This window comes from Pelophylax lessonae (assembly GCF_965119305.1).
Source record: "Pelophylax lessonae genome assembly, chromosome: 3".
Classification (NCBI taxonomy): domain Eukaryota; kingdom Metazoa; phylum Chordata; class Amphibia; order Anura; family Ranidae; genus Pelophylax; species Pelophylax lessonae.
In genome coordinates this window covers 45,765,486-45,783,568 of record NC_138770.1, presented here as the reverse complement: position 1 = coordinate 45,783,568, position 18,083 = coordinate 45,765,486, and the positions used below count along the sequence as shown (strand labels likewise).

The 18,083-nt window shown below is 44.7% G+C and overlaps 1 protein-coding gene across 1 annotated transcript; it reads right to left on the bottom strand.

Moving 5' to 3' along the window:
* Positions 1-5,875: 5,875 nt before the first annotated feature.
* LOC309551389 (uncharacterized protein) lies at positions 5,876-8,387 on the bottom strand. The gene has a single exon (XM_082251962.1). The coding sequence runs from the start codon at positions 8,102-8,104 to the stop codon at positions 6,128-6,130; it is 1,977 nt and encodes a 658-aa protein (XP_082108088.1). The 5' UTR covers positions 8,105-8,387; the 3' UTR covers positions 5,876-6,127.
* Positions 8,388-18,083: the final 9,696 nt, after the last annotated feature.

The window sequence follows — 18,083 nt, the reverse complement described above, 5'->3', positions numbered from 1 at the left end:
CCCCCTGTGACACTGACACTGTACCCCCTGTGACACTGACCCTGTACCCCCTGGGACACTGACCCTGTACCCCCTGTGACACTGACTCTGTACCCCCTGTGACACTGACACTGTACCCCCTGTGACACTGACCCTGTACCCCATGTGATACTGATTCTGTACCCCCTGGGACACTGACCCTGTACCCCCTGTGACACTGACCCTGTACCCCCTGTGACACTGACCCTGTACCCCCTGTGATACTGACCCTGTACCCCCTGTAACACTGACACTATACCCCCTGTGATACTGATCCTGTACCTCCTTTGACACTGACCCTGTGATACTGATTCTGTACCCCTTGTGATACTGACCCTGTACCCCCTGTGACACGCCGGCCGAGAAGGCAAGGAAAGAAAGTAAATTGAACCACATATTCCTTGGATAGATAGATAGATAGATAGATAGATAGATAGATAGATAGATAGATAGATAGATAGATAGATAGATAGATAGATAGATAGATAGATAGATAGATAGATAGATAGATAGAAATTAGGTGGAAGATTGACTCTGTACCTCTTTGGACACTGAATCTGTACCTCCTGGTACATTGACCCTGTACCCCCTGTGACACTGACCCTGTACCCCCTGTGATACTGACCCTGTACCACCATGTGATACTGACCCTGTACCCCCTGTGATACTGACCCTGTACCCCCTGTGATACTGACCCTGCACCCCCTGTGATACTGATTCTGTACCCCCTGTGATACTGATTCTGTACCCCCTGTGATACTGACCCTGTACCCCCTGTGACACTGACTCTGTACCCCCTGTGATACTGATTCTGTACCCCCTGTGATACTGACCCTGTACCCCCTGTGACACTGACACTGTACCCCCTGTGACACTGACCCTGTACCCCCTGTGATGCTGACCCTGTACCCCCTGTGACGCTGACTCTGTACCCCCTGTGACACTGACCCTGTACCCCCTGTGATACTGACCCTGTACCCCATGTGACACTGACCCTCTACCCCCTGTGATACTGATTCTGTACCCCTTCTGTGATACTGACCCTGTACCCCCTGTGATACTGACCCAGTACCTCCTTTGACACTGACCCTGTACCCCCTGTGATACTGACCCTGTACCCCCTGTGACACTGACACTGTACCCCCTGTGACACTGACCCTGTACCCCCTGGGACACTGACCCTGTACCCCCTGTGACACTGACTCTGTACCCCCTGTGACACTGACACTGTACCCCCTGTGACACTGACCCTGTACCCCATGTGATACTGATTCTGTACCCCCTGTGACACTGACTCTGTACCCCCTGTGACACTGACTCTGTACCCCCTGTGACACTGACCCTGTACCCCCTGTGATACTGACCCTGTACCCCCTGTGATAGTGATTCTGTACCCCCTGTGATACTGACCCTGTACCCCCTGTGACACTGACTCTGTACCCCCTGTGACACTGACCCTGTACCCCCTGTGATACTGACCCAGTACCTCCTTTGGCACTGACCCAGTACCCCCTGTGATACTGACCCTGTACCCCCTGTGACACTGACCCTGTACCCCCTGTGATAGTGATTCTGTACCCCCTGTGATACTGATTCTGTACCCCCTGTGATACTGACCCTGTACCCACTGTGACACTGACTCCGTACCCCCTGTGATACTGACCCTGTACCCCCTGTGATACTGACCCTGTACCCCCTGTGACACTGACCCTGTACCCCTTTGATACTGACCCTGTACCCCCTGTGATATTGACCCTGTACCCCCTGTGACACTGACCCTGTACCCCCTGTGACACTGTACCCCCTGTGATACTGACCCTGTACCCCCTATGACACTGACTCTGTACCCCTTGTGAAACTGACCCTGTACCCCCTGTGACACTGACCCTGTACCCCCTGGGACATTGACCCTGTACCCCCTGTGACACTGACAATGTACCCCCTGTGACACTGACCCTGTACCTCCTGTGATACTGAACCTGTACCCCCTGTGACACTGACCCTGTACCCCCATTGACACTAACCCTGTACTACTGAAGACACCAACTCTGTACCCCATTTCATTGGCTCTCTACCTCCTGGGACATTTACTCTGTATCTCCTTGGACACTGACACTGTACCCCCTGGGACATTGACCCTGTACCCCCTGGGACATTGGCCCTGTACCCCCTGGGACATTGACCCTTTGCCTGTACCCCCTGGTACATTGACCCTGGCCTGTACCCCCTGGGACATTGGCCCTGTACCCCCTGTGGCACTGACCCTGTACCCCTTGGGACACTGACCCTGTGCCCCCTGGGACACTGACGCTGTGCTCCCTGTGACACTGACCCAGTACCTCTGAAGACACTAACTCTGTACCCCATTACATTGACCCTGTATCTCCTTGGACACTGACCCTCTACCCCCTGGGACATTGACCCTGTACTCCCTGGGACATTGACCCTGGCCTGTACCCCCTGTGACACTGACCCTGTACCCCCTGGGACATTGACCCTGTACTCCCTGGGACATTGACCCTGTCCTGTACCCCCTGGGACACTGGCCCTGTACCCCCCTGTGACACTGACCCTGTACCCCCTGTGACACTGACCCAGTTCCTCATTTAATTGGCTCTGTACCACCTGGAAAATTGACTCTGTATCACTGACCCTGTACCCCCTGGGACATTGACCCTGGCCTGTGCCCCCTGTCACACTGGACATCTACCTCTAAAGACACTGACTCTGTACCTCCTCTGAAACTGACTCTGTACCTCTTGGGATATATCCAATTAAGAAACGCTGACATCAGATGTAGAGGCAAAGACTCCAGAATCATTGTCAGCACTGTGTTCTGGAATTCCAATCTCACTCCTGGAACAAAATCAAGCCAGGCCAAGCACTGCTCAGCCATTCACAGGAAGCCTTGTACTGATTTCTCTGATTAGTTGAGGTGGAACTCATGATACCATTCGCCTGCCTCTCCACCAATCAGAGGAAGCCTGAACATAGTGTTGTATACTGTATGTAGCTGATGCTTCATACAAAGTAATTGAAAAGTGACTGAAATCTGGAGTTAGAATTTCATCGTAAAAGTGAATTCCCTGCACTGCTGCCCTTCCCTCACATCTTCTGTCCTCGGATCTGATCCCCAGAAATGTAATGATTATGCTGTTTTATTTCCTGATTCCTGTTTTTTTTTTTTTGGACATACACTATATTGTCAAAAGTATTGGGACATGTGCCTTTACACGCACATGAACTTCGCATCCTCCTCGGCCAATGGCATGAAGTTTGGCCAGGAGGAGGATCGGTGTGACAATAGCGAATTTTCATTCGCTACTGTCACACAATGGGCGGGCTCGGGACGCACTGCTCTGCGCCCCGGGTCCACCCTTTGCATCGTCCTATTAGAGCCTCAGGCTCTAATCATGTGATGCCAAAAAAAAAAATCCCCATTGAACTCCATGCGTCCTGCGCCCCTGCATGCAGATTAAGGGGCCACTGAACTTGACTGACCTGCACAGAGTCCTGACCTCAACCCGGAAGAACACCTTTGGGATGAATTAGAGCGGAGACTGCGAGCCAGGCATTCCCGTCCAACATCAGTGCCTGACCTCAAAAATGTGCTTCTTGAAGAATAGTCAAACATTCCCATAGACACATTCCTAAACCTTGTGGACAGCCTTCCCAGAAGAGTTGAAGCTGTTATAGCTGTAAAGGGTGGGCCAACGCAATATTGAACCCTACGGACTAAGACTGGGATGCCATTAAAGTTGATATGCATGTAAAGGCATGGCTTCCATGGATAGAGCCATATTTTGAGCTGTAATCCAAAAAAAATAAATGTATTATCTCATTGACACTACCAATGGCCAATGGAGGAGGACAATTAACATAAAACCCCCTTCACACCAACGCTTTTACATGCGTGTAAAGGCAGGCATCCCAATACTTTTGACAATATTGTGTAACTTATGTTATTATCAATAGAGAGATTACTGGAGGGGGAAGGATTGGTCTCTATTAAAATTTAGCCGTTGGGACACATGATCTATAGTTGCACCCTTGCCTGAGGCCAAGTCGGAATGTTGCAATGTCCCGCATTGTGGAGAGTCTTCTACAAGTTCAGGTTGAGCAAGATGTTTGGAATAGTTTTTGCAGCCCTCCCTCCCAGAAGATTTTTTATTAAAGAGGCACAGTAAATATAAGTAATGATATAATTACCTCCACCTTCTGTTTTCCAGCTCAAGAATGATAGATAAATGGATAGATTTACTTATATATTTATTACAGGTATTCATAACACTAACAATTTTCACATCATTTTACATACTGAACATTCCCACCAGTCCCTGCCCTTCGGGAGGGAGCATTCTAAGGTCTCTATCTCACATTCATACATATACACAGTAGGGCCAACTTAAAAAGGAGCCAATTAACCTACCAGCATGTCTTTGGAATGTGGGAGGAAACAAGAGTTCACGAAGGAAACCTACACAAGCAGAAGGAGAACATGCAAACCCCATGCAGATAGCATCCTGGCTTCAAACTATAGACCCCAAGCAGAAACGCAAAGCACCAAAGTCGGTTATAGATGGTTTTCGAATCTTGACCAGTTTAGCAGGGACTGGCTGGGATTCGATCCATCTATAGGCAGGCTGGTTGCACCCAAGCTGCACTCATTTTGAACAAGCAAACCGCATGCAGATGGCATCCTGACTTTAAACTATGGACCCCAAGAAGAAGTGCAAATACCAAAGCCGGTCATAGATGGATCAAATCTCAGCCAGTTCAGCAGGGACCGGACGAGATTCGATCCATCTATGGGCAGGCTGGTTGCACCCAAGCTGCACCCATTTTGAACATGCAAACCGCATGCAGATGGCACCCTGGCTTCAAACTATGGACCCCAAGCAGAAACGCAAAAGACCAAAGTTGGTCATAGATGGTTTCGAATCTTGACCAGTTTAGCAGGGACAGGCTGAGATTCGATCCATCTATAGGCAGGCTGGTTGCACCCGAGCTGCACCCATTTTGAACAAGCAAACCGCATGCAGATGGCATCCTGACTTTAAACTATGGACCCCAAGAAGAAGTGCAAATACCAAAGCCGGTCATAGATGGATCAAATCTCAGCCAGTTCAGCAGGGACCGGACGAGATTCGATCCATCTATGGGCAGGCTGGTTGTACCCAAGTCCATCCATCAACTTGGGTACAACCAGCCTGTCGGATTTTCTGCATACTATTACTTCTGGCGGCTATAGCCTCTAGCAGTAATCATTGTTTTCTGCCGGCCGGGAAGGCAAGGAAAGAAAGTAAATTGAACCACTTATTCCTTGGATAGATAGATAGATAGATAGATAGATAGATAGATAGATAGATAGATAGATAGATAGATAGATAGATAGATAGATAGATAGATAGATAGATAGATAGATAGATAGATAGATAGATAGATAGAGATAGAGAGAGAGAGAGAGAGATAGAGAGAGATAGCTAGATAGAGAGAGAGAGATAGAGAGAGATAGAGAGAGAGAGAGATAGATAGAGAGATAGAGAGAGAGAGAGAGAAAGAGAGATAGCTAGAGAAAGAGATAGAGAGAGAGAGAGATAGCTAGAGAGAGAGAGAGAGCGAGAGAGAGACATAGCAAGAGAGAGAGAGATAGATAGATAGATAGATAGATAGATAGATAGATAGATAGATAGATAGATAGATAGATAGATAGATAGATAGATAGATAGATAGATAGATAGATAGATAGATAGATAGATAGATAGATAGATAGATAGATAGATAGATAGACAGACAGATAGATAGATAGATAGATAGATAGATAGATAGATAGATAGATAGATAGATAGATAGATACCTGAAGAACAAGGGCAGCCTGCTTTGGGTGGCTTCCATGGATAGAGCCATATTTTGAGCTGTAATCCAATAAATAAATGTATTATCTCATTGACACCACCAATGGCCAATGGAGGAGGACAATTAATATAAAACCCCCTTCACCCCAAAGCTTTTACAGCCAATCACAGTGGTCAGCACAGGAGAGATAGAAAGATCTCAGATATAAATTGTATCTACATTGGGATACCCTACAGAAGTCTCCACTCCCGCTTTAGCCCATTGGATTGCTCCTTTCTTTTAAATTTCCCACCCCTCCCGATTTGCCCCCAGACATCTTTATACACCCCCTCCATACACCTATCATAGCATGGAGGGGTTCAGTGAAGGTGGTGGTGAAGGTGTGGAGGTGTCGGACTGAGATGCCCAACTCATAAAAGGAGATCTGCCCAGATTCATAATCCAGAGATACCCTTACGGTGCCACTGGAGATGCTGCCAAATAAGTGGGCCTCTTTACGGTCATGTATCGCGGAATAGCGATTGTGACTCCTAGAGAGACACCAGGATTTCTTATTATTTCCAATCACCGACTGAATCCCACCTTTCCTGTCTATACTGGGGTAAGACATCCCCACCCTCCAGTTATCTGACCTCTGGACCTCGACATCCCAGCAATAGCGTCCCGTGGAGAAACTTTGACTGCTCAGTGCCTGAGGACGAAACCCAAACCTCTCTGGGGTGTCTGGAAGATTATTTTTGATAAATGACCAGAATGCAGTCTTCCTGTCATCCAATAGATGCAGGCAATTGAAAACTGTGTTTACATCCAGTATTATGTCTACAGGTTCTGGTAGGTCAATTTGTCCATTTACCCCTGTAAGTATATCAGGTGACCCTGTGTGTAATGTGTGTGGGACCCCAGCTTTATCCCAACCAACACCACTACCAAGAAGTTCATCGAGTCTCTCACCGCCCTCATCATCTCCATCCTCGGTATCATTGTCTGATACTGGTATTGGTTGTTTGTCTGATTCCTGTAGGACAGTCAGTGGATCATTCATGTCAACCAGCTCTTCAATGGGATCATTTTTTTTGGACAGTTCATCATTTTGTATTTCCAGCTGATGGATAAAATCAGAAAGTGAGCTGAAAATGCCATTCAGAATTGTCTCTCTCAGGTCTTCCAACCATCTGCTGAAGTCGGAAATTATAGTCTTGGCTCGCTCTGTTTCACTGGTTGCTTTATCTTTTGGTCTTCTCCTGGATTCCTGAAGACGTCTGATGACGTCCCCAACGTTCCATGTAGCTAGTGCCCTGGATCGCTTTCTTTTTATGTCTACTTTACCTTGAGCTCTTTTGCCGGGTTCCTGTAGACGTCTGGTGATGCCCTCAATGTTCAATGTAGTCGGTGCCCTGGCTCGCTCTGTTTCACTAGTTGCTTTATCTTTTGGTCTTCTCCTGGATTCCTGAAGACGTCTGATGACGTCCCCAACGTTCCATGTAGCTAGTGCCCTGGCTCGCTCTCTTTTTATGGCTACTTTACCTTGAGCTCTTTTGCTGGGTTCCTGTAGACGTCTGGTGATGCCCTCAATGTTCAATGTAGTCGGTGCCCTGGCTCGCTCTGTTTCACTGGCTGCTTTACCTTGCACTCTTTTGCTGGGTTCTTGCAGACATCTAGTGATGTTGTCAATGTTCAATGTAGTCGGTGCCCTGGCTCGCTCTGTTTCACTGGCTGCTTTACCTTGCACTCTTTTGCTGGGAACTTGTAGACATCTAGTGACATTGTCAATGTTCGATTTAGTCAGTGCCCTGGCTCGCTCTGTTTCACTGGCTGCTTTACCTTGCACTCTTTTGCTGGGTTCTTGTAGACATCTAGTGACGTTGTCAATGTTCAATGTAATCGGTGCCCTGGCTCGCTCTGTTTCACTGGCTGCTTTACCTTGCACTCTTTTGCTGGGTTCTTGTAGACATCTAGTGACGTTGTCAATGCTCAATGTAGTCAGTGCCCTGGCTCGCTCTGTTTCACTTGCTGCTTTACCTTGCTCTCTTCTGGGTTCCTGTAGATATCTACTTACTTCCTCAATGTTCATCGTAATCCGTCTTGTTTTTTTCTCCCTTTCGGAGGTTCCATCTGGCGTCCCTTTCCGCTTCCTCCAGTTTCCTTGGGCCCAACTACAAGACTTACAGATACAGGCGGAGTCTTCACTGAAGTAATACTCTTGGTGAACGAAGCTTTTTCCATTCTCCATGGAGGTCGTGATAAGATTTTATGCGCTCTGGTGTGGTTATCAAACAGAGAAGCTGCAGCCAAAGAGATGGAAGACGTCATGTACAGCAGACCTTTGTTACTTCCTGATCGGAGTAGACAGGAAACGTTGAACTATGTTGAGCAGAATTGTATTTCTTTGCAGTGCAGGATAAACCTTTTTCTGTATTCAGGACAGGAATAAGCTCCTCCGATAAATCCAGCCGACGATCGGTGCGTAACTGGAAGAACTCGTACCCACATCTAAGCTTGAAAGGAACTAAAGAAATGGTTAGACTTTGGGGAAAGTCCAGCTCCACCCTCAGCTCACCCCCCTTCGCCAACAGTAAAAGACAGAAACGAAAGTGAAAATTCTATCAAATCAAGAAACCGGCCTTGCTGGCTCTACACATTCCCACAAAGGGCGAGGCTGAGCCTGTGAGCCTTTGTAACACTGTGTACAGAGAGGACTCCTTACACGGGGATAGAAAGATTATACACAAAAGAACGTTCTCTCAAATGGATCCAGCCGGGGGGAAAATACATGTAATTAAAAAGCTGATAAAAATGTCGTAGCTGGAACCATAGATTTGTAATAGAAATATAAATGAAAAGATTGTGCAATCATTGAACATTCCTGTGCAGATCAGATAAGTGTCTGGAAAACAGATCCTATGTACATACAGTGCCTTGCGAAAGTATTCGGCCCCCTTGAACTTTGCGACCTTTTGCCACATTTCAGGCTTCAAACATAAAGATATAAAACTGTAATTTTTTGTGAAGAATCAACAACAAGTGGGACACAATCATGAAGTGGAATGAAATTTATTGGATATTTCAAACTTTGTTAACAAATAACTGAAAAATTGGGCGTGCAAAATTATTCAGCCCCTTTACTTTCAGTGCAGCAAACTCTCTCCAGAAGTTCAGTGAGGATCTCTGAATGATCCAATGTTGACCTAAATGACTAATGATAATAAATAGAATCCACCTGTGTGTAATCAAGTCTCTGTATAAATGTACCTGCACTGTGATAGTCTCAGCAGTCTGTTTAAGGCGCAGAGAGCATCATGAAGAACAAGGAACACACCAGGCAGGTCCGAGATACTGTTGTGGAGAAGTTTAAAGCCAGATTTCCCAAGCTTTAAACATCCCAAGGAGCACTGTGCAAGCGATAATATTGAAATGGAAGGAGTATCAGACCACTGCAAATCTACGAAGACCTTGCCGTCCCTCTAAACTTTCAGCTCATACAAGGAGAAGACTGATCAGAGATGCAGCCAAGAGGCCCATGATCACTCTGGATGAACTGCAGAGATCTACAGCTGAGGTGGGAGACTCTGTCCATAGGACAACAATCAGTCGTATACTGCACAAATATGGCCTTTATGGAAGAGTGGCAAGAAGAAAGCCATTTCTTAAAGATATCCATAAAGAGTGTTGTTTAAAGTTTTCCACAAGCCACCTGGGAGACACACACTAAACATGTGGAAGAAGGTGCTCTGGTCAGATGAAACCAAAATCAAACTTTTTGGCAACAATGCAAAACGTTATGTTTGGCGTAAAAGCAACACAGCTCATCACCCTGAACACACCATCCCCACTGTCAAACATGGTGGTGGGAGCATCATGGTTTGGGCCTGCTTTTCTTCAGCAGGGACAGGGAAGATGGTTAAAATTGATAGGAAGATGGATGGAGCCAAATACAGGACCATTCTGGAAGAAAACCTGATGGAGTCTGCAAAAGACCTGAGACTGGGACGGAGATTTGTCTTCCAACAAGACAATGATCCAAAACATAAAGCAAAATCTACAATGGAATGGTTCACAAATAAACATATCCAGGTGTTAGAATGGCCAAGTCAAAGTCCAGACCTAAATCCAATCGAGAATCTGTGGAAAGAACTGAAAACTGCTGTTCACAAACGCTCTCCATCCAACCTCACTGAGCTCGAGCTGTTTTGCAAGGAGGAATGGGCAAGAATTTCAGTCTCTTGATGTGCAAAACTGATAGAGACATACCCCAAGCGACTTACAGCTGTAATCGCAGCAAAAGGTGGCGCTACAAAGTATTAACTTAAGGGGGCTGAATAATTTTGCACGCCCAATTTTTCAGTTTTTTATTTGTTAAAAAAGTTTGAAATATCCAATAAATTTCGTTCCACTTCATGATTGTGTCCCACTTGTTGTTGATTCTTCACAAAAAAATTACAGTTTTATATCTTTATGTTTGAAGCCTGAAATATGGCAAAAGGTCGCAAAGTTCAAGGGGGCTGAATACTTTCGCAAGGCACTGTACATTGTACCTAGAAACCTGCTGCATCTGGCCCGGCAATACCGGCTTTTTGCTGCTGTTACTGTCCCGGCTTAGTTGGGTTCAGTAGTGCTCTGTGAACATGGAGGAGATGATGTATGAAGAATAATGTAACCCACCACTGCAATACACAAACCTCAAGATTTTTTATAAACATCGATCAGACGGGAGATAGAGAGATACAAAGTGACATTGTTTATAAACATTGATCAGACGGGAGATAGAGAGATACAAAGTAACATTGTTTATAAACATTGATCAGACGGGAGATAGAGAGATACAAAGTGACATTGTTTATAAACATTCATCAGACAGGAGATAGAGAGATAAAAAGTAACATTGTTTATAAACATTGATCAGACAGGAGATAGAGAGATACAAAGTAACATTGTTTGTAAACATTGATCAGACGGGAATTAGAGAGATACAACGTGACATTGTTTATAAACATTGATCAGATGGGAGATAGAGAGATACAAAGTAACATTGTTTATAAACATTGATCAGACAGGAGATAGAGAGATACAAAGTAACATTGTTTATAAACATTGATCAGACAGGAGATAGAGAGATACAAAGTAACATTGTTTATAAACATTGATCAGACGGGATATAGAGAGATACAACGTAACATTGTTTATAAACATTGATCAGACGGGAGATAGAGAGATACAAAGTAACATTGTTTATAAACATTGATCAGACGGGATACAGAGAGATACAACGTAACATTGTTTATAAACATTGATCAGACAGGAGATAGAGAGATACAAAGTAACATTGTTTATAAACATTGATCAGACAGGAGATAGAGAGATACAAAGTAACATTGTTTATAAACATTCATCAGACGGGAGATAAAGAGATACAAAGTAAAATTGTTTATAAACATTGATCAGACGGGAGATAGAGAGATACAAAGTAACATTGTTTATAAACATTGATCAGACGGATAATAACCACTTGACCTCTGGAAGGTTTTACCCCCTTCCTGACCAGGGCATTTTTTGCTATTCGGCACTACGCTACTTTACCTGGTAATTGAGCTGTCATGCAATGCTGTAAAAAATGTATATCCTTTGTTTCACACAAATAGAGCTTTCTTTCTGTGGTATTTGATCAGCACTGGGTTTTTTATTTTTTGCAATATAAATTTAAAAAAAGACCGAAAATTTAAAAAAAAAAAACATATTTTCTACTTTCCGCCAAAATGTATTCTGCTACATGTCTTTGGTAAAAAAAAAAAAAAAAATCCTAATAAGTGTACAGTAAACCCCCCTCCATTGCGGGGGTTACGTTCCGGACCCAGCCGCGAAAAGTGAAAATCCGCGAAATAGAAAAACCCTATTAAAATGCATTATAGGCATGTGTTTTTTTTACTGTCACTGTACGTGTAAAAGCATTTTAAGGTCTTTAAACACACTTTTAAAACATTAGAAACTCATTTAAACACATAAAAGATACTGAGAGACAGAGACAGAGCTATGGAAAACACCAAAATATTTCATTTTTAATTATTTATATAGTAAAATAACATTACAAAAAAAAAACGCAATATTCCGGGACCGCAAAAACTGAACCGCGATGGAGCGGGGGTTTACTGTATATTAATCGTTTTATGTGAACGTTATAGCGCCTACAAAATATGGGATATACGGTATACTGGAATTTACGTAGCTTTTACTTTCTGACTGCCTAGCACATTTCTTGAGGTTCCTCACCCCCCCTTTTTGGAAAGTAGACACCCCAAGGAATTTGCTGAGAAGCATGTTGAGCCCATGGAAGATTTTTTACTTTTGGCACAAGTTTTTAAAAAAAGGCAGAAAAACTGTTTTCTTTTTTTACACAAAGTTGTCACCTTAATAAGATATTGCTCACACTTGCAGTGGGTATATGTGGAATAACACCCCAAAATACATTCTGATGCTTCTCCTGAGTATGGAGATACCACATGTGAGAGACTTTGTGGGAGCCTAGCCAAATCCAATGACCACCTTCAGTCTTTCAAAGGGCGTAATTTCCTCATTAAACCTCATCACCACCTAGCCGCAGGAGCCCAAAATCCAATGACCTCTTTTGAAAGTCTGAAGGTGTGTAATTTCCTCATTTCACTTCCTCACTACCTTTTACAGTTTTAGATGCCCTGAAATGCCAAGATAGCACAACCCCCCAATGTCCCCTTTTCCTAAAGTAGACACCCCAAGCTATTTGCTGAGAGGCATGTTTAGACTATAAAAGATTTTATTTTTTGCCATAATTTTTTGTTGTCAGTTAAATGATTTATTGCTTTCACATGCCATGGGTATATGTGGAATTATACCACAAAATACATTCTACTACTTCTCCTGAGTACAGGGATACCAAATGTGAGAGACTTTTTGGCAGCCTAGCCAAATCCAATGACCACCTCCAGTCTTTCAAAGGGCGTCATTTTCTCATGAAAACTCATCACTACCGATCACAGTTTGGGAGGCCCTGGAATGCCAAGATAGCACAACCCCCTCCCCCCCATATGACCCCTTTTTGGAAAGTAGACACCCCAAGCTATTTGCTGAGAGGCATGTTGAGTCTATGGAATATTTTATGTTTTGCCACAAGTTTCTAGAATATTACATGTTTTTTTCTTTTTTTTACACAAAGGTATCACTAAATGATATATTACTCACACATGCCATGGGTAAATGTGGAATTACACCCCAAAATACATTCTGCCATTCCTCCTGAGTACAGGGATTCCACATGTGAGGAACTTTTTGGCAGCCTAGCCACGTACAGGACCCAAAATCCAATGAACACCTTCAATCTTTCAAAGGGCTTTATTTCCTCATCAAACTTCATCACTACCTATCACCGTTTTGGAGGCCCTGAAATGCCAAGATAGGACAACCCCCCCCCCCCCCAAATGACCTCTTTTTGGAAAGCAGACATCCCAAGCTATTTGCTGAGAGGCATGTTGAGTCTATGGAATATTTTATGTTTTGGCACAAGTTTCTAGAAAATTACATTTTCTTTTTCTTTTTTTTACACAAAGGTATCACTAAATGATATATTGCTCACACATGCCATAGGTATATGTGGAATAACACCCCAAAATACATTCTGCTGCTTCTCCTGAGTACAGGGATACCCCATGTCAGGAACTTTTTGGCAGCCTAGCCACGTACAGGACACAAAATCCAATGACCACCTTCAGTCTTTCAAAGGGCGTTATTTCCTCATTAAACTTCCTCACTACCTATCAAAGTTTTGGAGGCCCTGAAATGCCAAGATAGCAATCCCCCCCCCCCCCAAACAACCCTTTTTTGGAAAGTAGACACCCAAGGAATTTAATAAGAGGCATGATAAGTACACATTTATTCTCACAAGGATTTGAAAAAAAAATAGTTTTTTTTTTTTCTTCATATTCCTAAACATTGTAGCAACAAATGAGATCTGCAAAATACTCACCATGCATCTTAGCACATACCTTGGAGTGTCCACTTTGCAAAAAGGGGTCATTTGGGGGTGTTTTGTACTATCCTGGCATTTTGGGGGCCTCCAAACCTGTGATAGGTAGTGGGTAAGTGTAATGAGGAGGTGCTTATTGACTTTCAGGGTGCTGTACGCGGCTAGGCTCCCAGAAAGTCTCACACGTGTGGTATCCCCATACTCGGGAGAAGCGGCAGAATGTATTTTGGGGTGTCATTCCACATATACCCACTGCAAGTAAGAGAAATATCTTATTAAAGTGGCATGTGTGAGCAATATATGATTAAAGTGACAACTCTGAATAAAAAAAGAAACAAAAATGTTTTTGTCATAAAAACTTGTGGCAAAAAATAAAATCTTCAATGCACTCAACATGCCACTCAGCAAATACCTTAGGGCAGTGAGGGTGAACCTTGCCACCCCAGATGTTTTGGAACTACATTTCCTATGATGCTCAACCACACTGCAGAGTGCATGGGCATCGTAGATGAGCTCACGCCTGTTTAGACACATGCTGAACCCGTCTGAGCTGTACCACATGGAAGCTGTCACTGCAGACTGCCAATCATAGGCGGCAGAGGCATTCCCTGCCCTGAAGCTGCATGTATACTCACACCTCTTGTAAAAATGCTGCTGTGCAGAATGCCTCGGCTGCCTCTGATTGACTGCCAGTCCCTACAGCTTCCTGGGACTGGACTTGAATCTGAACACGCATACGCTCATCCGCACTGTACAGCTCTTTGCGCCCATGTGCATGAGCCCTTAGAGTTCATCACTGCAGCAGAAGCAATAATAGACAACCCCCCCTCTCCATCCAGCAACAATAAACAGCTCTCCTCCCCATCCACCAACAATAAACAGCTCTCCTCCCCATCCAGCAACAATAGAAATGCCCCCCTCCCATCCAGTAACAATAAATAGCCCCCCCCCAATCCAGCAACAATAAACAGTTCCCCCCAATCCAGCAACAATAGACTACCCCCCCCCCAATCCAGCAATAATAACCCCCTGCCCCCCCCCCCAATCCAGTATCAATAAACAGTCCCCTCCTCATCGAGCAACAATAAACAGCTCTCCTCCCCATCCAGCAAAAACAGAAATGCCCAGCAACAATAAACAGCTCCCACCCCCAATCCAGCAACAATAAACAGTTCCTCCCAATCCAGCAACAATAGACTGCCCCCCCAATCCAGCAATAATAACCCCCTGCCCCCCCCCCCCCCATCCAGTAACAATAGACTGCTTCCCCTCAATCCAGCAACAACAAAAAAGAGTTCCTCCCCATCCAGCAGCAATAAACAGTCCCCCCCATCCAGCAACAATGGACTGCCCCCCCCCCCCATCCAGCAACAATAGACTGCTCCCCCCCCAATCCAGGAAAAATAAACAGACCCCCCCTCCCTAATTCTGCAACAATCAACAGCCCCCTCTCCCCATCCAGCATCAATAAACAGCCCCTCTCCCCATCGAACAACAATAGAAATGCCCCCTTCCCACCCAGCAACAATAAACAGCTCCCCCCCTCACCCAGCAACAATAAACAGCCCCCCCCCCCAATCTAGCAACAATAGACTGCTCCCTTCCCCCCCCCCCCCAATCCAGCAATAATACACCCCCCCCCCCCCATCCAGTAGGAATAGACTGCTCCTCAGCAACAAAAAAAAGAGTTTCCCCCCCATCCAGCAGCAATAAACAGCCCCCTTATCCAGCAAAAATAGACTGCTCCCCCCAAATTCAGGAAAAATAAACAGATCCCCCAATTCTGCAATAATCAACAGCCCCCCCCCCCTTCGTCCAGCAAGAATAGAAAGCTCCCGCCCAATCTCCAACAACAATAAACAGTTCCCCCCCAATCCAGAAACAATAAACAGGCCCCCCCCCAAACCATCAACAAGAGACTGCTCCCCTCATCCAGCAACAATAGACAGCCACCACCCCCCACCCTCCATCCAGCAACAATAAGCAGCTGACATCGACATCCACAGAAGATCTGTGTTTAGTTCTCCGAGATGTTTGGAACAACCTACCTGCCGAGTTCCTTCATAAACTGTGTGGAGGTCTACCTAGAAGAAGAAGAAGTAGGTCTACCTAGAAGAAGAAGAAGTAGGTCTACCTAGAAGAAGAAGAAGTAGGTCTACCTAGAAGAAGAAGAAGTAGGTCTACCTAGAAGAAGAAGAAGGTCTACCTAGAAGAAGGAGGTCTACCTAGAAGAAGAAGAAGTAGGTCTACCTAGAAGAAGAAGAAGTAGGTCTACCTAGAAGAAGAAGTAGGTCTACCTAGAAGAAGGAGGTCTACCTAGAAGAAGAAGAAGGAGGTCTACCTAGAAGAAGAAGAAGGAGGTCTACCTAGAAGAAGAAGAAGTAGGTCTACCTAGAAGAAGAAGAAGAAGGAGGTCTACCTAGAAGAAGGAGGTCTACCTAGAAGAAGAAGAAGGAGGTCTACCTAGAAGAAGGAGGTCTAGCTAGAAGAAGAAAAAGTAGGTCTACCTAGAAGAAGAAGAAGTAGGTCTACCTAGAAGAAGAAGTAGGTCTACCTAGAAGAAGGAGGTCTACCTAGAAGAAGAAGAAGTAGGTCTACCTAGAAGAAGGAGGTCTACCTAGAAGAAGGAGGTCTACCTAGAAGAAGAAAAAGTAGGTCTACCTAGAAGAAGAAAAAGTAGGTCTACCTAGAAGAAGAAGAAGTAGGTCTACCTAGAAGAAGGAGGTCTCCCTAGAAGAAGAAAAAGTAGGTCTACCTAGAAGAAGAAGAAGTAGGTCTACCTAGAACAGGCCTCGACAAATCCCGGGCGCCAGGTCGCATTTGCGACTAGAATTAGCGACCTGGCGCCTGGGGTGCCCTGCAGGATGTGTCCTGTCCCTTTTGCGCCCCCCACCTCCTCTTCGAGTTCACGGACTTCCGCGGCGTCCAAAAATTTAGTCCCCGGCTTTTCGGCCTTCTTCTGTGAGATGAGAAGCTAGGGGAACTGGCGCCCTCTTGTGGTGGCCGGGAGTAATGCATGTTCTCAATGCCAAAGAGGAGAAGAGAGGGAATTTTTTAAGGCTTCATCTCTCTGTCCAGTTACCTTTGCTTAAAGGTAAGTGGACAGGGAGTGTGGTTATTATTATTAATTTATTTTTTAAATGTAAAAAAAATAAATAATAATTTTTTCTTTTTTTTTTAATTATTAAAAAAAAAATAAAAAAATGTTTTCTTTTTTTTTTTTTTTTCAATTCTTATTAAAAAAAAATAATATATCTTTTTTTTTTTTTTCCCTCATCGCCGTGCCACAGCCAAAGGCCCCTTTCACACGGACTGTCTGATCAGGTCCGCCTGTCAGTTTTTCAGGCAGACCTGATCGGACCGTTCTGTCTCCTCTATGGAGCAGTAATCTGCCGCCATCTGACCCTGCCCGCCAAAAACAGACGGATGGTGGTTCTATTTTCTATCCATCCCGTGGATCGGATCAGATGGCATCGGATGGAAAGAGACAGACAGTCTGTTTCCATCCAATTGCGCTATAGAGGAGAGTGGGGTTCTAGTCCTATTTATGTGTAAATTTAGTATCCGTTTTATTAAATAAAGCTTGGTTGTTAGTTTAAAAAAAAAACAAAAAAAAAACTGGCTCCTAACTTTTTTAGCTGGCTCCTAGATTTCAGGCAAATTTGTCAAGCCCTGACCTAGAAGAAGTGATGTTGGTTTGAAGGCAAAGGGTGGTCACTGGTTCAAAACCCTCAATCAGTTAAAGAGAGCCTCTGCAATCCCAAGAAGTGAACAACATATTAATGTTGAGGGGAATTCTAACCAGTTCTGGTGGAAGATGTCTAGGGATGTCCCCTCACTTTGAGAAGACCTCTTCTTAGGAGGACTAAGAGGAGATCTCCTCAAAGTGAGGGGCCATCCCTGTTTGGACATCTTCCCTCAGAACTGGTTAGATTTCCCCTCACCTTCTGTTCCCATGACAATCCAAAAAATGTGGAATTTCCCAAAATGTCACAATGGTGACACCAGGACAGATATAGAGGGTGGGTCTCCCCAGCGGGGACACAGACAGCAATAAAAACCCAGGATACTAACCTCCACCCAATGCCAGGACAAGGTCACCTAGAACCCAGGGTGAATATGTCAAAATGTGCCAGCCCCCCCAAGATTAATGAGCATTATGTGTCAGCAAACCCCCCCCCCCCCCTCCCCAAAAAACAATTGGACATTAATCTGCATGATA

Coding starts and splice junctions, on each gene's coding strand:
- LOC309551389 (XM_082251962.1), bottom strand. CDS start 8,104: ATGGAGAATGGAAAAAGCTTCGTTCACCAAGAGTATTACTTCAGTGAA.